Here is a 26,621-nt window from a genome sequence, read left to right on the forward strand (position 1 = left end):
ATGATGATGTATTTTTTACTATGGAACAAAATGGTTTTAATTTTTTTTATAAAAGAATGTAAAATTGATTTTAAATTAAATTGTAAAACTATATATATATATATATATATATATATATATATATATATATATATATATATATATATATAATAAAGAGATATAAGGTCAATTACAATACTTATTTGTTGAACATTTACTTTGACATTGTTAACATTGAGTTGAATTTTTGTCTAGAATAATGAAAGTAAATGGTATTATAAGTTCATTAAATTAAGATAAATAACATATTTTTTAAGATAACAAAAAATAGTTATTTTTACTAAATTATTTAAAGTAAAAAATTTAAACAGGTGAGTCAATTCCAAATTTTCACAGGCTGTATGAAAAAAAATGTTGTTTTTTTATTTATTTCTACTAGTATTTGAAGATTTTTCTTCATGTTAATCTAACTCAATCAAAAGATAAATAAAATTCGACAAAGAATAATTTATGCCAATAACTATTAAATTTTTTAGTTGTTGAAGACATTATATTGACTTTCAAAGTTTCTTATTTTTAACTTAGTTAGAATATATTCTTCTTAAACACGACAAAATATTTGACGCCCTTAAAAGTCTCAAAAACCAAAAATTTTGTAATTAACAAATACTCTAAGAAAGGACAAAAATTTAAAAAAAGAGTCACATTTAATACATTTAAAACCACAAAATAAGTGTAAACCTTTTTATTATTAGATTAATGGCATCACTTATGATTGGGGAACGTTGAATCTCAACATTAATAATTGCTTTTCTTTTTTATATCAAATATTTAATTATTATTACTACAGTACTCATAGAGATAGGGACACATTCCTTATAAATCTTCCCAGTACCACCCACTTGTGTTTTTTTATTCCTAGGAGTCTCCTTTTAGGATTGTTTCCTTATTTATTATTTATTTAATTTATTTTCAGATATTTATATGTTGTCTTCATCTCAATAACCACCTTCTATCTTTCTTCACTTCACTCCATTTTCCTCCTCAAGAAGACAAAAAGGTACACACTACAAAAACAAAAACAAAAAAACATGTACTTGTTTTTCCGAGTACTAACTTTTGCTACTGTGCGACTCCTTTGTCCCTGTATCCTCTAGGGTTTTCTCTGTTTTTTTTGCTGTCATTTTCATTTATGTGACTGCCATTTTGTTTTCTTTTGTGTGCTTTGGTTTCCTCATGCATTTTCTTACTGCTTTTCAGAAGCGTAACAAATTAATGGGTGTTGAAGTAGACTAACTGATGCTAAAATCAACTGTGGCGAGGTTACAGATTGTGGCATGGTAGTTCAAAAAATGTCACACGAACGTGTTAGCAACATAAATGTGGATGGTTGGTGATCCTGCCTTCATTAATTTTCTCGTGCTTTGGGTGCACTTTAAAATGTCAATGTTGGAATAGTTTGATAGTTGTATCTGTATTGCTTTGCTTATTGATCATAGATTATCTACAGTTTGTTATGTTAGTAGTTAAGAGTGTGGGTTTTGATGTGTAGCTACCAGAACTCGCTTGACTCAAATTCGGAAGCAAGCTAGATGCAAGTACCTTTTATTGGATGAAAAGAGGGGTGGCGATAGCCGCTGCAGACATTCACAAGGAAAAATAATCCGCCTGAACCAAATAAAGCATCAAGCTCGGTGTAAAAGTGAGAATGATTTGTCACAGAAAAAAACTATATCTGAGTCTGAAAATGAGCAACCAAAAGGTAGAATACTTCGATTGAGCCAGATCAAACGTCGAGCTCGGTCCAAAGACAATGCAACAGTGACAGATGGGACTGAGAAGCGTATGGATCAGACTTTGCCTTGCAACAACTTTACAGGTGAATAATAAGGAAACTAATAGTGTGAAGAGAGGGACAATTCTTGAACTTTTCACAGTTTGATTTTGAATATGTTAAGTACTTATATTATTAGTATTAGGACTTCAAGTGTGTGTTTGTGTCCTAGGAATGAGCATGATGATTAGTATATATGAAAGAAGACCACAAACCTAATGCCTTAATATTTTGGATTGAAGGTGGTGTCTTTAGTTTCTTATATGTAATGCTCATGACCACAAACCTAGTCAGTGTTGAAGAATCCTGAATTTGATGCTTGAGGGGAAGTATCAATGTGGAGGAAGCTCACATTTGAAAGGGATTATTAGGATACCAAATGTGAGTTTTTATGTTATTTAAAAGCTTAGTTTCTATGCAATAAGCATGAGAAAACTAGTTGAAGAACTTATTTGTACATCCAGTCAAATTAACTGAGTTAGAGCAGTGAGTAAGCATGTTTGCCTTTATATTGTTTTTTTGAGCAACCTAGGATTAACTGATTGCTATCATTGTTACAGATAAAGAAAATGTGATTGCATTTGCAGGGCAAGCTGTGAAGAAAAGTATCTGTCAACAGGGTAAGGGTATTCCTTCCATAAATATCATTAATATGTAGCCAGACTATGATTCCTTGACTTTGTTCTTTCTATCACGGTTACTAATGGAAGGAACATTGGTTGATGCTTCATACTATGTAGTATTATAGGCTATTTATAGTTCTCTTCAGTCATGTAACTCCTCAATTCACACGGTAAAATTTTACTGCATAAGTCAGCATCAAACTAATATATAATGTGCACTTATTAGTCTTTAGTTTTTTTTAATGAGCTTTATTTTCAAGATGATAAATAGGTTGAAGCAGCATCTGGAAAATGTCAAGACAACAGCCAGCCTGATGCTGACTTGATTTTTATGTTACTGTAATTATATATCATTATCTTTCAAAATAGTAATTGATATTGATTTTCATTCTATCTGGATTTATCTTCCAGATTCCAATCCTTCTGTTCAAGGTGTTCCTGCACATAACTTATACAGAGGAGCCTGTCAACTGTCTGATGGTACTTTTCATATAGATTCTGTATAATGTACATGTAAACAAAATTATAAATTTGGTTTCAAACGAACTTCATAAAAAAATTATGTTAAGAATTGGATGAGCTATGCTCTTCTTACCTAATGTACAAAGAGTAAGCTGCAATCAATTGCATTTGTACTTTAGTTTCTTATTGTACTTGTCATCATCTTATGCAAAATAGTAGGTCATGAATGTCTGTATGTTTCTAATTTTTAACTTAGTGTAACTGTTATATATGTACTAAGATTGACACTTTCTTGGGTATTTACACACTGGCAGTTTTGGTTGGACTACAATCAATAAATAATCTTTCATCAATTTGCTGCAGTATTGTGGGATGTTGAAAATCTTAAGGAACTTCAACGTACTGCAAGGAGGTTAAGGATATTCAAGACTAAAAAGCTTAGACAACAATTACGGACGGAGTGTAAACAAAATCTTTCCAATGCAAGTTTGCATGTGATAACAGGTATGACCAAAGCACAATAGTCCATGAAATGTAATGATTTGTTTTCATGTTCACACGAGCCACCTGAAACTGGTGGATTTATTATGGTGGGAAAATTGCAAGGTATGGGACTTGAGTCCAACATCGTAATATAGGATTCTTGTGTGTTGTTTATAAGGGCTTGGGCTCTCCCATTAGAACGGATATCCTTTGTGGTGTGGCTTTCCTAGGGTTCTTTCCGAAGTTTCTTATCAAGTGGCTCGGATGATGATAGTGCTGCAATGTTTGCCACCGTATCCTCTTTCCTTAGGTACCATCACTTTATATTGATCCATTGTGTCACCAAAAGTTTGTCTCTCTTGTTGAACCACCAAAGAAAAAACACTATTAATGATGACAATGCATCCATCAACATGATTTGTGAGTTTATAATAGAATAACTGTCATTCAGTCCTCTAAGAAACTTGATAACCTAATCTTGAGTTTTATACGTAGTAATAGTGACAAAAGCCCTGCAAGAACATTTGGTTTCACAACCACAAACTGGTAAAGGGTGAAAAATGTCCATCTCATCCCAAAGGATTTTCATTTCAGTTGAATAGTCAGTAAAATTTAACTCTCCTTGTTTGAGAGATGATAGTGTCTTGAAGAATATTCAAGATCTGACAAAATACTTGAGGTTGTATCTCTCCATATAGCACTTTGTGTAATCAATGAGATTGAATGAGTCATGATACAACCATCATGGTGGCTCTCTCCCAAGCTGGGTATAGAGCACAAGTGCAAGGAGAGGCTCAGCAATGAAGCAGAACTTGTTTTTGAAAACAAGACCATAGGAAAAGATCGTCATCACAGATGGTAATTTGGTCCATCAAGAACAAGAGAAACAATAACCAATGGAGGGTTTTCTAGACAAAGGTTCTTCTTAAGCAGAAGAATATATAAAACTTTTATACACATACGTCTTTTTCCCTCCGTTCTACCTTTTTTAATATGGTATGAGTGCTATTAAACTCAAAGCTCTAGTTGCTATATTCAATAATGATCGTTGATCCTTCTCAAGATCCCACCTCACTCACTATTCTACACCTCATTATTCTGCTACGTTCCTCAATATATACACAAAAGAGGGACTGCCTATTCTAATAGAATTGGCTACAAAATGACCAATGGATTGCATTATAATTGTACAAAAGAAAAGATTGTATGGAAAAATAAAAAAAATAAAAACCTTCAAATGATTGTTAGTTGTATTATGAAGCTCGGACATGCTTCTTTAATGGTATGTCTCAGTGTCCAATATGTATTGGATACCGATATTCATATCACACATACTGAACACTCTGCTGAAGTGTCTGATTTAAAAACGTGTTTTGGGTCTTTGACACGTCCAACTCAATGTTTATGAGGCCAAACATGAATTTGTAAGTTGAAAACTAAGAAACTTATTGTGTAAATTTCTATTATAATTATAGAAATAAGGAGCATATCCTATATAATCAGGAATTATTTATATTATATATGTTTAGATTTTTATAATATAGAAACAAGGAGAAAATCCTATATACGTTTATATTAAATATTTAGCATATTTATACTTTTTTTGGGTCTTTGACACGTTTGACACAACCTTAATGAAGGCAAGCACGGCTTTTTTCTTTTACAATTTAAAAGTTAAAAAACTTATTATAAATTTTTATTATATTGATAGAATTAAGGAGCAGATCTTATATAATCATGAATATTTATATTATATATATTATTAGTATTTTTATTAATTCTTGTCTATGAAATTCTTTGAAGTTGTTAATTTATCTTTGGGTGAATCTCAACCTGATTGCCTTTTTCAATGGCAATGGTGAAGAAGGGGCGAAATGTCTTAAATGAATTAGATCCTTTTTCACTTTTTGGACCTTAGATATAGATTAGATTACTTTTTGTATTGGGTAACAACATATTCAGATTGTTATATTTGACTAACTTTTTTTTATAGATAATTTTGAAACAAATCTCAATTGTCAATTTAAAATATTAATGATGTTTAATAAACTAAAGTTTGATGTCGGATGCCCATGTTACATAGTTTGTGCCATCTAACTTGTCAATGGACAAGTGTACATTCACATAATTGGTGTATATTGAGGGATCAAAAGATGAGCCACCAACAGAGGTGTTTGTAGACGACGCCATGGAGAGGGAGAAACCCTAAAGTGCTCCGATTGACACAACGACCATAGATCCAGAAAGAGGGCGAGAAGGCGATCATGACGGTCCTGATCAACGACAGAACTCTCCGGCGACGCGCCGACACGCGCGGCGGGAAGCGGCAGCGTCGGCGACTGTTGCAGCAGCGCGTGGAGGTGTGTGGGTGGTCTGTTCGCCGCGATCTTTGCACCACGGTGGTTGTCGGTCGATTCTAGAACTCCGGCGGCAGCGGCAGCGGCAGCGGCGATGATGTGTGCCGGAGATCGTGGAGTTGGCTTGAACTAATCCTAAGCTCTGATACCATGTGAGAAATAGAGAATATTGGGAGAAATCTCCCTTGTGTCTTTTGCATACACATAGGGTAGTTTATTTATAATGTAAGATATGGGTCAAGGCCTTTAACACAGAATGGGCTAAGCCCAATTAACATAAACACACATCTTAACATCTAACAGCTGGGATAAACTTTAACCCATGGTTCTAATACTATGTTAGGAAGGCATATACACCTTGAGCGTATGACTAGACATTAATGGGTGGTCCGGTAGCAGGTGGAACAATAGACTTAACAAACAACAAATTTAGCTAGGATTGACTCTAATACCTTGTTAAGAAGGCATATACATCTTCAACTTGAGATTAGACATTAATGGATTGTCCAATATTGAGTGGAACAATAGACCTAACAAACAACAAATTTTGCTAGGATAGACTCTAACTAATGACTCTGATAACATGTTAAGAAATAAACTTTAAGTTTAACTCAACCCTACAAAACCGGTTAGTAAGGTAAAGTTTGTATCCACTTATATAATCTAAATTAACCAGCTTTATCTCTAGTCAATATGAGATTTCTAACAAATATTAAGCAGAAAAAAATCCTGCATTAGGTGAGACAAAATCTCCGAAAGAGTTGTTTAGGTACCACTAGAGAAGGACAAGAGTTCAACAATTTTGAGATTGTTTGTTCTGTGATGGTTGGAATCAAGAGATTGTGATATATTTCATTTCACATTATGTATAATGTTATTCCTCTGAGAACAAATTGAATGTCCGTACTGGTGCACAGATGCAACGCAAGTAATAATCTTCGTGTCCTTTCTGGCAGATCACACATGATTTTGTTATTTTCAGATTAATATGTTCATCAAAATATTTTTATCTCAGAAGTTACAAATTATTCATTCGAGTATCAGATCCACACGTATCTAACAACTTAATGCATCAGCAGCAAACTCAGAAGCACCAAAGGAATTTATACCTATGAAAAGATTACGCTTAACTGAGTTGAGACGTGAAGCTCGTTTAGGGAATCACTTTCCTGCATTGCAAGGACTGCCAAGAAACTAGAGGTATATTACTCCTTCTGATTGGATGAAAAGTCAGTAATTTAATCTCATGACAGGAAAACATTCTTGAAGTTCAGTTTTGTTTTTGAAAAAATGGGTCCATGAGTGGTTTATATCTAATTGTTGACCATTACATAGCTATAGAAGGTATTTGCAATCTTATGCATGAGGCTGGTTTTGTATTTTTTTGTTCTCCATGCCTAAAATTCACTCCTAGATAAATGTGTCTGCAAACAAAAATCTATATTGATATCTCCTTGAATAGATTAGTTGTAATACTCTTTGACTATATATGCATGAACATCATTACTTTGAATGTAGGTGTTGTTGATGTTGGATGAGGTATTGCAAGCTTTGATGGGGAGACCAGCATTCTGTTTTTTTGTTTGCTTGTACAGAATGACTTGGTAGTAAGCATTTTAGAGGGCTATAAAATTTATACGAGAACGAATCCTTACAAGACTAATATGAACTTGTTCTTTATGTATGAACATCCCATGACAAACTTTTGATTGACTCTATTTGGCTGAAAGAAGACCCTGATTAGTTCGTATGAATGTTAAAGAAAAATAGCTATTTTTGTCACAAGCTTCAAAGATTGTGCTATTGCAAACCATAGCGTATTACAATTCCTCCTATTACTAAGGGTAGTGTCTACTTGCCCTTTAACACTGTTTATTCATGAAAAGGTACTTCTAGTTTTATTTTTTATATTTGTAGGTACCTATAAATATTTTTATGTATACTTTTTTTTTTTTAATTTTAAATGAAATTATTTACAAATATGAACTTAGCTAAATAAATTGTATTAAAATATAAATTTAAAAAATAACTCCAATTTCATAAATTTAAATAAAGATATTAAAAATATACGAAACAAATTTTTAAACAACTTTTTTTGTGATTAATACTTTTTAACTAATATTTGTATAAAATTTACTTTTTAACTGTTTTTTTGTTATTCCTCTACCAGTGTAAAGAGCAAATAAGTATATGACAATTTAAGTGTATAAAGATAGTTACGGTGGACGATCATAGGTTGGAGTATTTTGGCAGATACTCCTGTTGTAACTGAAATAAAAAATAACATAAAAAACTTGGAAAAAATAACATAAAAACTTGAAAAGAAAATTATAAAAGAGTGCTTTGATTTGATTCCTAACCTCAAATCTAAAACATCCCGAATTTAATATTAACATGAAATAAAGACTGAGTAAAATTTCACTTTTTTAACTTAATAGAGTAATTTAGGTTCTAAAATTAATACATTAATTTAAAAGTTTAACATTTCTGAAAATTTGTGTTAATGATACACTATTTCTGTAAATTTTACTCTTTTTAAGTTTATTTAGTATTTCTATTTACGAGTTGTACAGGAATACTAGAACAGACTTCATACGTACACAGCCATTCTACTAAATTTTTAGAACAATTAGTATTTATGTCTCTTCATTCTTTCTATTTTAATTTATTGACCATAAACGTTCCAAATTTAGTTAGAAATTATGAAAAATCCTTTTTATATCTTAATCATCCTTACAAATATTAATAATCAACCTATAAACTTGTTAAATATTAAATAGTTATTCATTTTTTCCTAACACAAAATTGGACTGCATATTGATTATGATTATTTTTTACATTGACTGGTAATGAATAATTATTCTCCCAATAAAAGTAGTTTAGCAGAAAAAATCGACCCCGTACCAGAGGCTCAGACCAACCCGAACCAGAGGCTCCGACCAACCCGAACCGATTATCAGGTTCGGCGTGGAAACTATTTGATGCAACGCCTGCACTTCGCGCAAATTACAATCATAATCACGTTTTCTTCTTCTCTCTCTCTATCGGCGTTTAGAGAGAGAACATCGCCGCCGGAAACTACTCCGGCGATAACATGACCTCCGATTCCTTCCGTCCAGCAGACCTTTGATGCGCCGATCGACGGCCCGTACTCGTGCCGGTTCGAATCGCAACGACGAAATGGATCCGATCAAAACACGCTCTACCAACCTCTTCGCTCGCAACCCTAAGTCCGCGCCATCGCGTTCCCTCTCTTCCGTCCTCCTCCTCATTCTCGCGCTCTCGTTCCTCTTCCTCCTCTCCTACTGCGCGTTCTCCCACTCTGAAAGTAGTTTCCGGTACCGGATCATCGTCGACGGCGGGAGCACCGGCACCCGCGTGCACGTGTTTAAGTACCGGTCGGTCAGGGCATTGCATTTCGGGAAGGAGGGTTTGGCCTCGATGCGCGTTAACCCGGGGCTGTCGGCGTTCTCGGAGGATCCGGATGGGGCGGGCGGGTCGGTATCGGAGCTGGTGGAATTCGCGAAAGGGCGGATCCCGAGGGTTTGTTGGGGGGAGACGGAGATTCGGTTGATGGCAACGGCAGGGTTGAGAATGCTGGACGCGGAGGTGCAGGAAAGGATTCTGGAATCGTGTAGGAAGGTTTTACGTAACTCTGGGTTCAAGTTTATGGACCATTGGGCTTCTGTTATAACAGGTTCTCTTTCTTCCAATTTCTCTCTTTCTCTCTCTCTCTCTCTCTCTCTCTCTCTCTCTCTCTCTGGTTGAGACAACATCTCAATTAAGACTACTGTGAGTGACTATGTTCTCTTTTTGAATAATTAATGCAGATGTGTATTCAACTGCATCTATCTCGTTCTCATTGTGTTCGCGTGTGTGTGTGTGTGCAAATCAACTCTTTACGTGTATTGTAGTTGTAATATTTTCGTCGATAGTGCCGCGCTGCTTTTCTTTTGTTTTTACTGTTTTCAGATATTTATATGGGAAATGTTGAGAATGAGAGAGTAATTTTTTTCATACAAGTATATGTAGTTGCGAGATGATGGGAATGTAAATAGATTTTTTGACTTCGCCTGCCTGAGAAATTTTACCCTGAATGAAGTAAAAGTGTGGGAATATGGTGTTCTTGTTTGTAGTTGGACTGGTGCTGAGTTGTTAATTTGAATGTTTTATGAAAGGGATGGTGATGGAACTTTGCACATGGGAGCTTTGTTGATGGAATGGCTCTTTGTTAGTGTGTGAGAGAGGGGGTTTGATGACTTGAAGCAGAAGGATCCTTATGCTCGTGTGTCGTGTTTTTTTCTTTCTCTCCTGTTTTGTGGATTTTTTAAGCTTTTCAATTTCAATACTGTTCTTCCTCTTCCTTAGTATATAGACAGGGGAAATAATTGTAGGTAATGAACACACATGTTTTCGGACTTCAGGGTTTGATGGAATTTCTAAAAGTTTTGGCTTGTTGTTTGTTCTGGCGTTGGATCTTTATGATGAAATCCCCCCAGTGTTCATAACATCTGCATGAAATTGAGTGGTGATATGATGTCTCAAGATTTATAACGTAGTGAACCAATTATCACATCATCTCTTTTACTCATTTGCTTTTATGTTTTCAAATCCTAGTTTGACTTTCAATAATGCCAATGTGTTCTTGTTAGAAAATTGTAAAGTAAATTTGTTTTGTCCACCTCCTTAATTTTGTGATGCTTTCTTAGTTTTTTGTAGAACCACTGTTATTTCATTACATATTTGTTGGCTTCTTATGGTATTATTCTGGTTGTACAGGTTCTGATGAAGGAGTTTATGCTTGGATTGTTGCTAATTATGCACTTGGCACTCTTGGAGGTGATCCTTTGGATACAACTGGGATTGTTGAACTTGGTGGTGCTTCTGCTCAGGTAGAACTTCATGGTTTCTGATTATTTGATATTCCAAAATCTTATTTTTAGGATCCAAAATATTTTTACAGTTAAATTTATATAATTTGACTGCAATTATTTGGTGAGTTTTGAAGCCAAAATATTAGAAAGAAAGCTCCACCTTTCTGGTTAGGCTCATACATACTGTTGGAAATATGACAAATGGATTTGTATTTTACTTTAGGTGACCTTTGTATCAAGAGAACCGGTGCTCCCTTCTTTCTCAAGAACTGTTAAATTTGGGAACATCACTTACAAGCTTTACAGCCGCAGCTTTCTTCATTTTGGCCTGGTGACTGTTTTATCTCTCTGTCATGTTCTATAGTCATGATAGCATGTGTATATCTGTCAATATTCTGCATCCTAAATCACTCAAGTAATTTTACACAAACAAAAATGGTAAGCTCAAATTTTGGTTCTATTGCTTGACTTTTCAATTAGTCCCTAAATGGAAAAGTCTACATTTCAATGAAACGATTTGTACTGTTTGAAAAATCTTGCTTTGAATAATGTTTTGATCATTCAAATGTTTGACAAAGCAGCAATTTTCTAAGTATGATAATGATAGGGACTGATTACTAACATATTTTCACGTAGGGGACAGGTAATAAAATGGTAATTTTGTTTCGACCAAACTTTATTTCCTTAATGATTTTTATTGGTCCCTTTTAATTGAATGCGATTCTCTTTGCCGTCACATGGCTAATACTGTGTTCTATTTCTATGCATTTGGAATGATACCAGTGATTTACACTTTCTCATAACATCTCATTCTGCAGAATGCTGCTCATGACTCATGGAAAGAAGGACTTGTATCAGGAAAATTCGGTTTGGGTAATTATATGGGTCACATTGTTGTACTTTTATATGGCATCTTGAAACTTAATTACCATACTCTATTATTGTATGATGGTTGGCAGTGATTTTTACAGTTTTGAACTTTGATGCATGAAATTCTTCTATGACATGTATACAAACTATCAGTAGTAATGTTTTTCTTACTCAAACCTACAAAACCAGTTTTGAAATTGTAGTAAATTTTTCTAACTTTTTTGGGATGAAATTACCTAAGGTTGAAAATTACTTAAACTAGGATAGTGATATTTAGCCAATTCTAAGTTCATACTGGACTATTTTCTCATCACCTTTTTGTTTTTTCAATTAATCCTGAAATTTCACTAACTATTTACAGTCATTCAGTAGAGATAGTGGCTTCAGATGGTAATATTATTTGGTATTGATTCTTTATTGTCCTCAGTGCAGCTTCTCAATCTCCTCAAGAAAGGTTGCAGATAGATCCTTGTACTCCTACTGGGTACTCTTACAGTGCTGAGTCATTGAAGTTGCCTCCTAGCTCAGAGATTGAAAAGGTCCGTTATCTTTCCACTGTCCAAACTATGGGGAACTTCTCAGCATGCAGAACGGCAGCACTTATGTTGCTACAAAAAGGGAAAGGTCATATGTTCAATAATTTTGTACTGTTAAGATTCCCTTTAAAATGAAATTTTCTTCAGTGTTGTTTTGTATTAAAGTTGGTTATTTTATTAATTATGCAGAATCATGCTCCCATCAACATTGTGACATGGGATCAACTTTCATACCATATCTTCGGGGGAATTTTCTGGCCACAGAAAATTTCTATCACACATCAAAGGTTCTTTTTATACTTAAATGCTTCTTTTACTGTTTTCCAGTATAATTCAATTTTGTTATTGTCTTAAAGCGATGCATTAGAGAAAGGAGATAGCAGTAATGAACTGTAACTCCTATTATTTCTCAGATTTCTGACATGCAGCATGGTCTGTTATAGTTTTACTATTTTAATTATCCATATGTCGTTATGAGCACTAATTCCTGCATCTTTATGTCAGTTTTTTGGATTGCGGCCAAAGGCCTATCTGTCCAAGTTGATTAATGCTGGGCAAGAATTCTGTGGAGAGGATTGGTTAAGACTGAAGGAAAAATATGTTTCCCATAATGAGGAAGATTTACTTCGGTATTGCTTCTCTTCAGCATATATTGTTGCTCTGCTTCACGACAGTCTTGGAATTGCTTTGGATGATGAGAGGTATTCTTGTTTTTCATTTAAGGTATTTGAGTACATTGAGGTTGATAATATTATTGGCACTGAACATTTAGTCCCTTTTGTACATGAAACAAATATTATTTCATTTTTTTCTTATTGTCTTTTCAAATTGTTTATGAAGAAGTTTCTTCAAACATGTTTCTTGACGTAATGAGGGATTCATAGGCTTGACAGAAGTTGGAGTTATTTTAGGTTTGCTCATTGAAGGTCTCCATGAGGTGTTTGGTCTGTTGATATGAATTTCTGATGGGAAATGTTTGGGTACTTATGGAGTGGACAAAAAATGGTGATTTTGGTGGTTGAGGCTTGGTTGTTTAACTGCCAAATGGAGGATTTTATGATGTTTTGGTGGCTCAATGGGGAAGACTTGGTGCAGGCCTGTAGGTAGATGAATGGAAGCTTCAAGGTCTGGTGGCTGTTGCGTATTGCGACATTAATGAATTTTAATTCTAAAGATCCAATGGTCAGGAATAACAACCCCTCTTCCCACCATCAAGAAAGATGAAAACAAGCCACATGTTGAATCACAAAACTGAGATCATGTCAAAATGGCAAAAGGCAAAATATGGCTCAGAGCTGACTCGGCTCTCAGGGGTTTGAGAAAAAGTTATGTGTGATCCGCATGGTGGGTATGTCCGATTCCACCAATCCTGTTTCTAAGCATGGTGCTCCCACACAAACTAATCTTCTTTTGGGTTCAAGATCGGTGGGTGTGGTAAAAGTCAGAATTGTGTGATCTTGGGATTAGGGTTGTTATTTATGTTGGTCATCATAGGAAATATTTTATTGAAAATCTAAGATATTCATGAATTATGAGTTGGTCATTAAATATTTCCTACGATGGAATTTTTGTTTCTGGATGCCTTTATTTTCCTGGGTTCAACTGTTAATTAATTTTTCATTCATGTTTGTGTGCTTGCACTTGCTTTTGTCCATTTCTGGTTGGGATTGCATATATTGTCTGTTTCTGGTTGGCATGTTTGTGTTCTTGTTGGTTGCATCTTACTGACTGCAATGTTGGCCAGGGTCAAGGTTGCTAATCAGGTGGGAAGTATTCCGCTTGATTGGGCTTTGGGAGCTTTTATTCTGCAAACAACAGCTGATGCAGATATACAGAACCATACCTGGATTGCCACCATTTTCAGTGATGAATCGCCTACTCTCCTCTCAATTATTGGATTTTTATTAGTGTTGTTAACGGCATGGTCTATATCTAGGTGGAGGAAAACTCAGTTGAAGACAATATATGATCTAGAAAAAGGACGATATATAATCACGCGCATTGGTAGATAAGGCTTGATGGTAGCGCAGATCATGGTTCTTGGTTTACATACGTGGAGGCACTGTTATGATTATGATGAAAATATTTATCCTTTTCTAACTTGATGGTCAACTACTGAAGGCCATGCCAGCCAAGGCTCAAAAATAGTATGGGGTTGGACTTTGGATGCGGTATATGGAGTTACCCTTCCTGAGGAACTAGTGTAGAGTAGGACGTATATTTGTTGTTTAGTGTAATTCAGGAATTGTTTGTTGCGCCACTCGCTTCACTGGTTGCAGATAACAGTAAAGCAAGAAGTGGAGCAGGTCAGCCTAGGAATTGCTAGGAGGAACTAAATGCCGCATCCTTCAACGGAAAACACCTTTTGTGCTATATTTGTACCAAACTCTACGAAAGTTTGTCATTTGCTACATACAAAAGAAATTCATCATTCCCTACCTGGGAAGCTAGTTGCGGAAGCTGTTTATTATAGGCTACATGATTTTATTGGATTGGCTTCGAAATTTGAATCATATCTCATTAGTTTGTGGTGTAAGTAACTAGCACAATGTTTCGTGTAACTAAATACACGTTTCGTTAAATTCTATAACTGTGCACAAAATTAAAGTAATTCCCAAAATTCCATTGAAGAACTAGTCTGATACGATATGTGATCAACGGCATTCGGAATGAAAATTGTTGATTGAGTTCACTACAAGGAGAATTGCTGTTTAATCGAAGGTTCATCTAGTTCTCACAAGATGATGCAATTGCACTATTTCTCCAACATCTGACAATAACACAAAGGCGGCGGTTAGAGGGTAATCTCCTTGAGTTATTGCCATATAAAAAATGTACTAAATCAAAGATAATGTATTTTGGACGTGTTTGGGATAGTCAAAAGATTTGAACATTTTTATTGCTGTTTAGAAGAGAATGTTTTCACCACATGAGAAGAAACAAGTTTTCGAAGAATACCGTAGAAACGTTTATAATTATGATTTAAAGTGGACACTCGTCTCATATCTATATTCACTCCTGAAAAGTTATCGATTAAACCAGTGATTTGATTTAATTCATGATCAAAAACTTTACGAAAGAGAAAAATGGTTAATTAAAATAATCGAGACAATTCATTTTATACTTTTTGTTTGACAGTACGAGGAAGCTAACATAAAGTGGATTTTTTTTTTTACATTTTTTCCCAACACGTATACTTCAAGTGTCAGTTTTCATTTATTTTGTAAAATGCTTCAAGTCTCATTTTTTATTTTTATTTTGTAGATTGCTTCAAGTGTCATACGTATACTGCATGAGATTTGAGAGTAGCAAACGTAGTAACGAATTTTAGACCTTGTTTGATAGGTTTCTTTTTTTTTTAATAAAGACTTAAAACAAGTAAATAAAAGATAAAATAAGTTTATTTAGCAATTTAAAATCTATCTATTCACTTCAAAAACTATAAAATCTGTTTATTTTTTAAATAAAAAATATTTTAATTCATGCATGTATTTAACCATAACTCAGAAGATAAGTTTAATTTATTTAATCCTTATTTTTTGTCCAGTAAGCATTTATCAAAACGTTTGCAAAAAATAGTCTAGCCTAAAACCTTTTCAGTATTCTAGTGCAAATCTTGTGTACACGGCTTCTCCCAATATCATAAAGAAAAGAAAAACTTGTAATTTTGTTTTACTTTCTCTATTTTATCCTTTAAGAAACATGAGCTAAGTAATTAAAGATAGAAATATGTGGCACGGGCAAAGAGCTAGAAACAAGTTTGAAATGGGCAAGAAGAAATCTGAGTTAATGGGTTTTATAATAACCCTCTTATCAAAGTAATCACATGCATGAAAAATGCAAGTTCAATTTAACAAAACATGTCCCTTACGGTAGTTAGAGAATAGATGTTGCATTTGGCTGAGTTCCTACAAGATAGGAATCAACTACTCCAACATGATGATAGATTTTGTAGGAAACGAAGAGGCTATAATTGCATGGTACCCATACTTTACTTCAAAACACCAACCGTTTCGTATGTTACTCCGATAAACTTTCAAAGAAACCCATTTTTGAAACAAGTCATGCAAATAGAAGCTACACAATAAGTCAGTGCAACTCCTTTGTCACCGTGTCCAATTTTATTTGAAGGCACCATGTGTGTGAATGTGAGTGAAACAAGAACCATATATATAACACTTTTTTCCTTGAACTTCCAAACCTTAATCTCCCCACTTGTTTTGGCTTCACAAAATCAAAGGCCATGTTGAATGTTGACGTGAATGGGAACAACAAAAGGAAGAGGTGTGGGAGGGTTTTCAGGTTCAAGAACTTTGCTGAACCTGGTTACCCTGTCATCTTTGGTGGCCCATTTTGTCAGAATGTGAATGCATTGCTTCAATATGCAAATTTTGAGACTCATTTAAGCATGCCAATGTGGTCTTTTCAACTCGAAGTTCATCATCACCCTCCTTTGCATATCTTGCTGTTTGTGATTGAAGAGCCAACAGAAGCACTGCTCAATCGTCATTGCAAGCATTGTCAATACGTTGGTAATGTTCATGCTTCGCTTCCAACTGTGATTCATTGCATGAACAATATATCATGCTACCAACCAACTTTCTCAAAACTTGAAAAATATATTAAAATTTGAATCATAAATAAATATTAGAAACTAAAAATATATTTAATGTTTTTATAAATAATAAAAGAAGAACTTTATTGGGGTTGATGAATGATGTTGGTTATATTTGGATATAGCATAGGCTGGGGAAACCATTTGATCTGCAACAAGAAGTATCACTTTGTGTTACCCTCAAAGGAAGCACTTGGTAGCTGCAGGAACTGTGAAGGGTGCTGTGATGGAACTGCTACAGTTAACAATGGTAAGTCCAAATTAATTGAATTACAGGGTCATATGATGCATGGTGTTTTTCACTCTAATGGATTCGGCCATTTGCTATGTGTCAATGGATTGGAAATGGGTTCTAATTTGGCTGGAAACCAGATCATGGACTTTTGGAACCGTTTGTGCAAGGGATTGCAAGCAAGGTCAATTCATTATTAATTTTATCTTCACACTCTATGAATCATCGTATGATATTTTCCTCAACAACGTTAGACAGTTTATTCCATAATTTCATTCATGTATTTTGTATAAGACATTATATCAAACAGTTATTCGATTCCATTATTAATATGATATATATGTGGTAAACTTTGTGTTGTGAAAAAGGTGACAGAGAAAGATCTGACATAAGTATTTCTGTGGCAATGAAAGAAAATTGAAAACTAATGATGTATATATATGTTTAGGAAGGTGAGTTTGAATGACATTTCACAGAAGAAAGGAATGGAACTGAGACTTGTAAATGGAATAGCAAACAGTGAGTCATGGTTCAGTCGATGGGGTTACAAATATGGCAGAGGAAGCTTTGGTGTAACTGAATCAATGTACCAGAAAGCCATAGAAGCAATAAGAAGCATGCCACTGTACTTGATCACACATCACATAACCAATTCCAACCACGCCATTCCACTCATCTTCTCAAGATATCAAACACTTTCAGATCAGTCCCTTGTTACCCTCGGTGACCTATTTTCTTACATGTTAGACCTCAAATCACGTCTTCCTCCAGAAACTTCCATTGCCTCTTACACCACAACTGCCTTGCTTGAGACCAATTGCCGTTGGTCCCCTAAGAGGATTGAGATGGCAACAAGGGTCATTGTTGAAGCCTTGAAAAAAACTGAGTTCAGATGGGTTTCAAGGCAACAAGTTAGAGATGCTGCTCGTGCATACATTGGAGACACAGGTCTGCTAGATTTTGTGTTGAAGTCCTTAGGAAACCATGTTGTTGGAAACTACTTGGTCCGTAGAAGCTTGAACCCTGTGACCAAAGTCTTGGAATATTGCTTGGAAGACATTTCTAAGGTTTACACTTGTAATGAAAGTCTGGTAATGAGCAACAAGTACAAGATCACACGAACTCAACTCATGAAAGACATGCTTTATCTGTACAAGTACATTCTCATAGACCCTAAACCTATAATGGGGTCGGAGTTTCTCTCAGCTATACCATTAGCAGCAAGGATAATTCTTGACACCAAGTATTTTATAAGAGATTACTGGGAAGATTTTTCTCACCAAGTTCACCTGGGTTCGGATGAAAAACTCAACCTTTACTGCACAGTTTTTGTGAGGAATGATGGTGATGGTGATGAGTACCTAAACAAGGCCTTTATGCCACCCCATGAATGTCTCACACTGAAAAGAAATGCTACTGTGAGTGAGTTGAAGCTGGAGGTTGAAAGAAGGTTTAGAGAAATTTACTGGGGTTTGAGGAGTTTTGTGGTGGAATCTGTTCAGGATTTGAGTGTGAATAATGGAAGTGAAATGGTTTTTGGAGTAACGAAAGTGGGTGAAAAGATGGTGCTTCAAGGTCGTAACAGCAACATGAAAGAAAACATTATCATGGAGCAAATGTGTGAACGTGATCCAAACAGTGGTACAGTGGATTGTAGTTGTGGAACCATGGAAGATGATGGTGAAAGAATGGTGTCTTGTGATATTTGTGAAATTTGGCAACATACTAGATGTCTTCGAATTCCAAATGACCAAGACATTCCTCATATTTTTCTATGCAAAAAATGTGAACAAGAAATTGTTTTGCTTCCTTCTTTGCCATGATTGTACATACCATCATCTTTACTCATTGCTTTCAGCTTCAACAATAACAATTCTTTTTCTTTTTACTACTTTTGTCAGTGTTTCTTAATCTACCTCCACACATTTCTTCATCCACTCTTACATTTTCAAAATAGTCAGGATTATATTTTTCTTCACCAGACTTTAATATTTGTTGAAGAAAAAAATCTTCCTAATAGATTTTGAAATTCATTTTAAAAACTTCAACTAATTTCAAAATTTATTAAAGATTTAGAAAATCTTTCAATAGATTTTGAAATTCGTTGTGAGAAAAATCTTTCAAAAATTCGCACAAAAAGAGTGTAAGTATTTTGAATTGTAAAAATAGTTTTAAAATTTAAAAAAAATATGAGGGTGCAAGAAGAAATGTGTGAGGAGAAGAAAGAAACATTTGGCTAAAGGGAAAAAGAAAAAAGGAAATGGCCACACCCAAACTATATTGGGCTTCATATTACTTTTAGCAAACAAAAAGTACTCTACTTGGGCTTGCAAGTTTCGTTTTTCACGTTCGAGGTTACTTTCTTCCTTTATCACCACATTTTTTAAAAATTCCAAAACTATCTTTTATATTTTAAAACATCATACACTCTCACTTCTTTTCTTCAAGGGATGTCAACATCTGTGTTGAAGAAAAAATTCTTCAACAGATATGCCACATTTGTTCAAACTTTATGCTTTTTTTAGTTTTTAATTTATTAATTTATTGTATTTTAAATTAATATATAAATATTATTTAAATTTCTTTTAAATTTGTTATGTAATTATATATACATTAATTTTATTTTATTCAATAAAATAATTAATATTAATTTAATTATATTATTTTTTAATTAATTATAAGCAACGGATATGTCACATCCATTTAAGTTTTTTTTTTCAATTTTTAATTTATTAAAATATTATATTTTAAATTAATTTATAGATAATTTAAATTTTTATTTTTTTATAATATATTACGTAAATCAATTTTATTTTATTTAATTAAATAATTATTATTAATTTAATTAATTTAATAATTATTTTACTTTAAATTAATTAAATTAATAATAATTATTTAATTAAATAAAATAAAATAAATTTACGTAATATATTATAAAAAAACAAAAAAAAATTAAATAATTTATAAAGTAAATAATTTATAAATTAATTTAAAAATATAATATTTTAATAAACTAAAAGCTTAAAAAAAGAACACATCTGGATGTGACATATCCGTTTATTAAAATTAATTAAAAAATAAATTTAAGTAATATTCTAAAAAATAAAAAAATTTAAATAATCTATAAATTAATTTAAAATATAATATTTTAATAAGCTAAAAACTAAAAAAATAAAGCATAAAGCTTAAACAGATGTATATCTCTTGAAGAATTTTTTTCTTCAACAAATATCAACATTCGATGAAGAAAAGAAGTAGGGTGTAGGATTTTTAAAATGTAAATGATAGTTTTAGAATTTTTTAAAACTTTTGGGGATGCAGAAAGCAATCTGGGTGGTGTAAGGAGTAACCCTCTCTCACGTTTAAGTAACTTAACAGAAGAGAGGTAAACCCTTGGTTTTATAAATTATGAGATAATAATGAAACGGGTGTTGCTCCCTCCACCTCCACAGCCTTCTCCCTCCACCTCCCCAATTATCTTTAATTCCAATTATATCCTTAAAGTTAAAATTTTTTATTTTTATTATTTTATTATTTTAATATTTTAATATTTAAATATAAACTAATATAAATATACATTATTAAAATACATTAAAAAGATATTCAAAAATAATAAATCAAAATATTAAAATATCTAATAAAATAATAACAGAAACATAAAATTAAAACAAAGCTTAAACGGATGACATCCTTCAACGGATGTCAACATCCGTTTAAGGCGAAACGGATGTCGACATCCGTTTTGCCTTAAACGGATGTTGACATCCGTTGAAGGATGTCATCCGTGTCAATACCAAATTTCGTCCGGATTGTTTTTTTTGCTTTTACTGTAGTTTATGTTCCTATTTTTTATTTCTATTTTTTTTTACTGTTTTACTTTATTTTGCTTTCTATCCCTTTATTTTTATTGATTTACTTATTTTATGATTTTTTATTTATTATGTTCTCACCTTACTTATTCTTTTTTTTTTCTCTTTTTATTTTTATTGTTATTATTTTATTTTATTTTTATTATTATTTTTGTGGTTTTATTCCATTTATATTCTATTTTGTTCTAATATTATAAAAAATAAATAAATAAAAAATAAAAAATAAAAAGAAGAAAAAGGTATTTTTGTCTTTTAGTAAGATGAAAAAAAGAAAAAAGGAGAAAAGAATGTTTGGGAGTTAGGAGACAGGGTACGGGGTGTGCGTGTTGGAAGGGAAGAGCAGAAAACCGTGGCTGCGAGTGGCGGGGTGGCAGAAACGTTTTGGTTTTTACGTACGAAATTGGGTACGGAGCGATTTGGGGGAGGGGACACAGAGAGAATTGCAAAAGCACAGAGAGAATTGAAAAAGCACGGAGAGAATCGCAAAAAAAAGGCAGAGAGAGCAGAGGGAAGGGATTATTATTCTGGTTTTGGAGAGCAAGAAGGGGAGGATTTCACACACTGCCTCTCGAGCCTTCACCATTGACACTTGCAAAGAAGGACCAGAGACATTATTCACAGCAAAGAGAAGGGAGAAGTCGGCCATTCAAGGGAGAAGGGGATTCATTGGAAACGCAAGCTTACCATAGTAAGTGGATCTTCGAGAGGTAAGTAATGTTGTTTTAGTGAGTTGTTTGTTTGCTCTGGCACATATGCACATATGTATGTTGAAGTTGCTGGGCTTGCCTATGACTGTCTTTGATTGCTCTTAGTGTTGTGGATATTGGTTCATGTTCACTGTTATCGATCATCATCATCCTCCCCAGACCCACTCCTATCTGCTTCTTTTGTTCCACTTCGATCAAAATAGGCTTCCACGCCTCTGCCCATTTCCAACCATCAACATTGAAATTGAAGCAGTAAATGGGATAACAGAGATAATAGAACAGCGTCTTCATCCTCACCGAACCATTCCGTTCTCCACTGGAACCGCCCTCCCAACCACCGAGAACTCCCTCGGCGTGTCACTCCCCCTCCCTGAATCATCAACCATATTCATTTGCCACCCCTCGGCTCATCACTCCCAACCACACGCCCCTGCCAAATCCATTTTCTTCTCCGTGCAACACCTCCTTCGAACCCCATATCTTCCTCTGCCTTCATCTCCGATTCCTTCGAGTCACCAACACCTATCATCTTCATCTTACTCTCCATTCATCATTCGCCTCTGACCACTCTCCATCATCTCCAACCCCGTGAACACCTCCATCAAAGAACATAACCCATCATCCACTGCACCTATCATCGCGCAAAAACACCATTGAGGCCTCTATTTCACTCTTCAGATATCTCCTTCATCCATTCCCAACAACCCAAACACGCCTCACGACCTTCAACAAGAGACCAATACTCTTTTTGCAGGATCCAAACCTGTAAACTGATATCCTTCATACACAATTCCATACCAATGCCATTTTCAAAATTTTTTAACCCAAACACCCACCAAGGCTGTCCCCGTTATCACTGGCGCCGAATCTGGAGCTTCCCCAGCAACCGCGTGTGTTGGCGGTGAGCCTGGGTCTTGCGTGAAGAAGAAAAGGAGAGGAAGCAGAAACCCGTCTTCCAGCCGCACGAGAAGAGAAGGAGCTGGCGGACTCTGCTTGGGCTGACGAGGGCTCCGGCGGCACAAGCGGTGGTCGATCTGGCAGAAACGTTAGTGTGCGCGCAGAGGTGGTGACTTTCACTAGGGTTCTTGGTCAGAGAGAAGGAGATGTTGGCCTCATTTGAGAGGAACGGCGTGAATGAGTGAATGAGGATGGGAGGGCAGAACCCCTAGGGGAATTCTAGGTTAGAAACCACCTGGGTGGGCCAAGCCCATAATTAAACACACGTTAGGCCTTTTTCGAGCGTGCGTCACCGATTTCCCTCATCTTCACAACGAACGCTCGTCCATAACGAGCGTTCGTCATCAATTTCTCTCATCTTCACAACGAACGCTCGTCCATAACGAGCGTTCGTCATCAATTTCCCACATCTTCCCAACGAACGCTCGTCCATAACGAACGTTCGTCATCCAGCCTCATTTTCTCAACGTACGTTCACCATCTCCCTAACGAACGCTCGTCCACAACGAGCGCTCGTCTTTCAGCCTCGTTTCCCAGCGTCCGTTCACCAATTCCCCAACGAATGCTCGTTCCCCAACGAGCGCTCGTCCTTCAGCCTCGTTTCCCAGCGTACGTTCACCATCTCCCCAACGAACGCTCGTCCACAACGAGCGCTCGTCCTTCAGCCTCGTTTCCCAGCGTCCGCTCGTCCCCCAACGAGCGCTCGTCCTTCAGCCTCGTTTCTCAACGTACGAGCGCTCGTGATACTGATTCCCCCCAACGCTCGTTCCTCCTCATTCTCAACGAACGTTCGTTAATCCACCCAACGAACGCTCGTTCTTTCTCCCCACTTTCAACGAACGTTCATTAATCCCCGAAACGAACGCTCGTTATTTCTCCTCTTTCTCAACGTCCGTTTATGATCCACCCAACGCTCGTTATTTTTATTTTGTTTGTTTTTCTTATTTTATTTTATTCTATTTCATTTATTCTCGTCTATCTTATTCCATTTGTCCTATTTATTTCTTTTATTTTTTATTTTTATTTTTATTTATTATTTTATTTTGTTCTATCTACTTTACTTATCCTAAAATATATATTTAATAATGCAATATTTACAATTTAAATAAAGGAATTTATGAAAATACGTTTTAAAGGTTTAGGCACATGTGTGATCGCACGCATCGTCCTTGTGCTGAAAATCTTTTCTCTTTCTTAATTAAAATTACAAAAAAATACGTTTTAAAGGTTTAGGCACATGTGTGATCGCACGCATCGTCCTTGTGTTAAAAACCTTTTCCCTTTCTTAATTAAAATTACAAAAAATATGTTTTAAAGGTTTTGGCGCATGTGTGATCGCACGCATCGTCCTTGTGCTGAAAACCTTTTATCTTTCTTAATTAAAATTACAAAAAATATGTCTTATAGGTTTTGGCACATGTGTGATCGCACGCATCGTCCTTGTGCTGAAAACCTTTTATCTTTCTTAATTAAAATTACAAAAAATATGTTTTAAAGGTTTAGGCACATGTGTGATCGCACGCATCGTCCTTGTGCTAAAAACCTTTTCTTTTCCTTAAGTAAAATTAACAAAAAAATATGTTTTAAAGGTTTATGCACATGTGTGATCGCACGCATCGTCCTTGTGCTAACAACCTTTTCTCTTTCTTAAACAAAATACGAAAAGGGTATAAAATCTTCAAAAAACCCAAAAACATCAACAATTTTAAACAACAAACAATCTTCCTACCCAGAACTACGTGATCCTTGATTCTCCATCAAAAGTGGAGATACGTAGGAGCAAGGCTAGCCCTTGTCAGGTTCACTTTCCCAAAAATCCAAATTTACCCATAATCATTTTCTCAAACAAATCTTTCAATCAATTTCTCAAACAAATCTCTCAAACAGTTTCTAAAAGAACTACGTAACCCTGATTTCTCATTTTGAATGAGAATACGTAGGAGCAAGGTCAATCCTTGTCGGGCCCAAAAAACTAAAAAATATATTTTGTTTATTTAGAATTTTATTTTAGGGGATAGTTAAACATTTTGAAAACCACATCACATTCGCGCATTTAGTTAAAGGTACTGCCCTCGGGCAGGCGCTGTAGGGTGCTAATACCTTCCCTACGCGTAACCGACTCCCGAACCCAGAATCTGGTTTTCGCGGACCGTGTCTTATTATTTTATGGTTTTTCCGTAGTTTTCCAGAATAAACTATGGTGGCGACTCCAAAATCTCTTTCCAAAACTCGTTTTTTTTGGATCGTCGTCCCGTCGCGATTCCGGTTGCGACAATCCGTTTAGGCTTCGTTTCCATTTTACGTTTTAGGGTTAAAGGATTATTGGAAGGATTATTGGAAGGGTTTAGGGTTTAGGGTTTAGGATTATTGGAAGGATTATGACTACGTACCTGGAGAGGAACCACGACAAGCACATTACACCACAAACGCACTGCACCACGTACTGCACCGAAAGCAAGAGGAAGATTGTTTGATAATTCTTTTCACGATCACTGAGCTTTGCAGAAAAATATTTTACTCATACAAGGAACTACGTAGGTTATCAGTGAAATATGTTATAAATGAGTAAAATTAAAAAACAATAATTCTAAAAATAAAATTTTACTGAGGAGCAAAATAGTAAAGGGGAGGTGGAGGGAGAAGGCTGTGGTGATGGAGGGAGCAACACCCTAATGAAACATTATTATGGATTTTATAAATTATGAGATAAAAGCCTTGAGGTGACCCAGCTCCCATGCAGCCATGATCTAATTTTTGTTGTTGAGGCTTCAAAACTTAACAATCGCACGTGTCTTACAAGATCAACAGAAAAATTAGTTCATACATCGCATTGTTATCTTCATAACCAAACGAAATTAACTCATACACAATTAATGGGCCTTTGAAGATCGTATTGGCCCACTCATTATGACAAAGTTGATTCTTCAATAAAATAAATGTTCTGAGAAACAATCGGTACAACGAAAGCAGAGAAAAATTAATGAAAATATTTGAATAAAGAGACAATGATATTAACTTTTTTGAATGCTATGGTTGAATTTAGAAGCAACCTTTTTCCAACTTTTTAATTTCAACTATTCAAACTGCTACGAGTTTTCCAAACAAAACAAATACAAATTTGACTTTATCATTCCATCTAACTACCCATCAACTACTATTCTACAGGGGATTTATTTCCATTTTTCATTAAATATATTTACTGTGACTTCATTTTTTTTAGTTTAAATTAATTTTAATATTTTGTGATTCGTTCAGTTATTTTTTATTATTATTATAAACTTGTTAAAATGTTTTAAATAAAATTTTAAAAAAAATAAATGGTTAAACATTTTATAACGTAAAGTTATTAAATAAAAAGGCGTACTATGCATTATTTTTTTAATTATTTCTGTGTGATTGTTAGCATGTTCTTAATGTTAACTCTCCTACGTTTGTAAACTAATTATATAATCTCATGGTTGACGATTGTAATATAAATTAGTTTTTCTATTCTAACAAGTATAAATGCTTTTAAGTAAAATATAAACAAATCATTAAATAATCTTTATTTTTTTTAATTTTTAATTAATTCAAAATATTAAAAGAATATTTACTATTGATGTCGTAAAATAGTGTTAAGGATAAAGGAGACACTAGAGTAAGTGAAGTTAATTTTAATTCAACACTAAATTAATTATTGAATATTGAGTCGACTAATCACACTTTAAACTTAAAAGGTTCACAACATTGATTTTGGGACACTTTGATTCTATTTAATAATTAAATATTTGTGAGGATGAAGCATACAAAGCTTAATTTAGAAATGAAAAATTAAATAAAATGTAAATTAATGAAGGCAAAAATTACTTTGTTTAAGTCTGGCCAGTGCCACTAACAACTGACCACCATATGTTGTCTTCATATGATAGCTTGTAACTACTTAAGAAGTTGTGTTTACAGCCCTCTAAACACATATAAAATGATCCAAACCTCCAAAGTCGGCTGGGGTTGATTGACCTTAATCTTGAAGATTTCAGTCTTAACTCTTAACAATTCACCCACATAATCATATAAACGAACATATTCTTCATCACCCACTAGAGAATCCATTGCAATTTGCTTTGCTTATACAGCTTTCCAGGGAGTTATTCCAACACTGAATGACTTCTTAATGTCATCAATGATTTGGTTCACTGTCATGTTACCCACATTTACAAACCTGTCTATTAATACTTGTGCAATCC

General features: G+C 34.5%; 3 protein-coding genes across 8 annotated transcripts; all 3 read left to right on the forward strand.

The window, feature by feature from the left end:
• Positions 1-911: 911 nt before the first annotated feature.
• LOC124842847 (uncharacterized) lies at positions 912-7,523 on the forward strand. 5 transcript variants are annotated; one of them, XM_047319432.2, is made up of 8 exons: positions 912-1,039; positions 1,240-1,368; positions 1,532-1,858; positions 2,374-2,433; positions 2,848-2,916; positions 3,262-3,402; positions 6,815-6,938; positions 7,257-7,523. In XM_047319432.2, exons 2-7 carry the CDS (start codon positions 1,317-1,319, stop codon positions 6,934-6,936), a joined length of 771 nt encoding a protein of 256 aa, XP_047175388.1. In that variant the 5' UTR covers positions 912-1,039; positions 1,240-1,316; the 3' UTR covers positions 6,937-6,938; positions 7,257-7,523. The 5 variants fall into 5 exon arrangements, with proteins under 5 accessions (XP_047175388.1, XP_047175390.1, XP_047175391.1 ...); XM_047319434.2 differs by having other exon boundaries at positions 6,818-6,938; XM_047319435.2 differs by having other exon boundaries at positions 2,401-2,433.
• Positions 7,524-8,657: 1,134 nt separating this feature from the next.
• On the forward strand, positions 8,658-14,554 carry LOC124842850 (putative apyrase 6). Of its 2 annotated transcripts, XM_047319438.2 has the most exons (9): positions 8,658-9,435; positions 10,518-10,630; positions 10,836-10,943; positions 11,431-11,485; positions 11,915-12,106; positions 12,208-12,305; positions 12,523-12,719; positions 13,763-13,881; positions 13,955-14,554. In XM_047319438.2, exons 1-9 carry the CDS (start codon positions 8,868-8,870, stop codon positions 13,972-13,974), a joined length of 1,470 nt encoding a protein of 489 aa, XP_047175394.1. In that variant the 5' UTR covers positions 8,658-8,867; the 3' UTR covers positions 13,975-14,554. The 2 variants fall into 2 exon arrangements, with proteins under 2 accessions (XP_047175394.1, XP_047175393.1); XM_047319437.2 differs by having other exon boundaries at positions 8,669-9,435; positions 13,763-14,554.
• A 1,684-nt stretch (positions 14,555-16,238) lies between these two features.
• Positions 16,239-18,724, forward strand: MS1 (RING/FYVE/PHD zinc finger superfamily protein). The gene is made up of 3 exons (XM_047319450.2): positions 16,239-16,550; positions 16,764-17,049; positions 17,314-18,724. The coding sequence occupies exons 1-3, from the start codon at positions 16,262-16,264 to the stop codon at positions 18,686-18,688; spliced, it is 1,950 nt and encodes a 649-aa protein (XP_047175406.1). The 5' UTR covers positions 16,239-16,261; the 3' UTR covers positions 18,689-18,724.
• The last annotated feature ends 7,897 nt before the right edge of the window (positions 18,725-26,621 follow it).

This window comes from Vigna umbellata, chromosome 3 (genome assembly GCF_029865625.1).
Source record: "Vigna umbellata cultivar VRB3 chromosome 3, Vumbellata_1.0, whole genome shotgun sequence".
NCBI classification, from domain to species: Eukaryota; Viridiplantae; Streptophyta; class Magnoliopsida; order Fabales; family Fabaceae; genus Vigna; species Vigna umbellata.

Coding starts and splice junctions, on each gene's coding strand:
- LOC124842847 (XM_047319432.2), top strand. CDS start 1,317: ATGGTAGTTCAAAAAATGTCACACGAACGTGTTAGCAACATAAATGTG. Junction 2,434..2,847: donor GAAAAGTATCTGTCAACAGG/GTAAGGGTATTC, acceptor TTTATCTTCCAG/ATTCCAATCCTTCTGTTCAA. Junction 2,917..3,261: donor AGCCTGTCAACTGTCTGATG/GTACTTTTCATA, acceptor AATTTGCTGCAG/TATTGTGGGATGTTGAAAAT.
- LOC124842850 (XM_047319437.2), top strand. CDS start 8,868: ATGCGCCGATCGACGGCCCGTACTCGTGCCGGTTCGAATCGCAACGAC. Junction 10,631..10,835: donor TTGGTGGTGCTTCTGCTCAG/GTAGAACTTCAT, acceptor ATTTTACTTTAG/GTGACCTTTGTATCAAGAGA. Junction 12,720..13,762: donor ATTGCTTTGGATGATGAGAG/GTATTCTTGTTT, acceptor AATGTTGGCCAG/GGTCAAGGTTGCTAATCAGG.
- MS1 (XM_047319450.2), top strand. CDS start 16,262: ATGTTGAATGTTGACGTGAATGGGAACAACAAAAGGAAGAGGTGTGGG. Junction 16,551..16,763: donor CAAGCATTGTCAATACGTTG/GTAATGTTCATG, acceptor GATATAGCATAG/GCTGGGGAAACCATTTGATC. Junction 17,050..17,313: donor TGCAAGGGATTGCAAGCAAG/GTCAATTCATTA, acceptor ATATATGTTTAG/GAAGGTGAGTTTGAATGACA.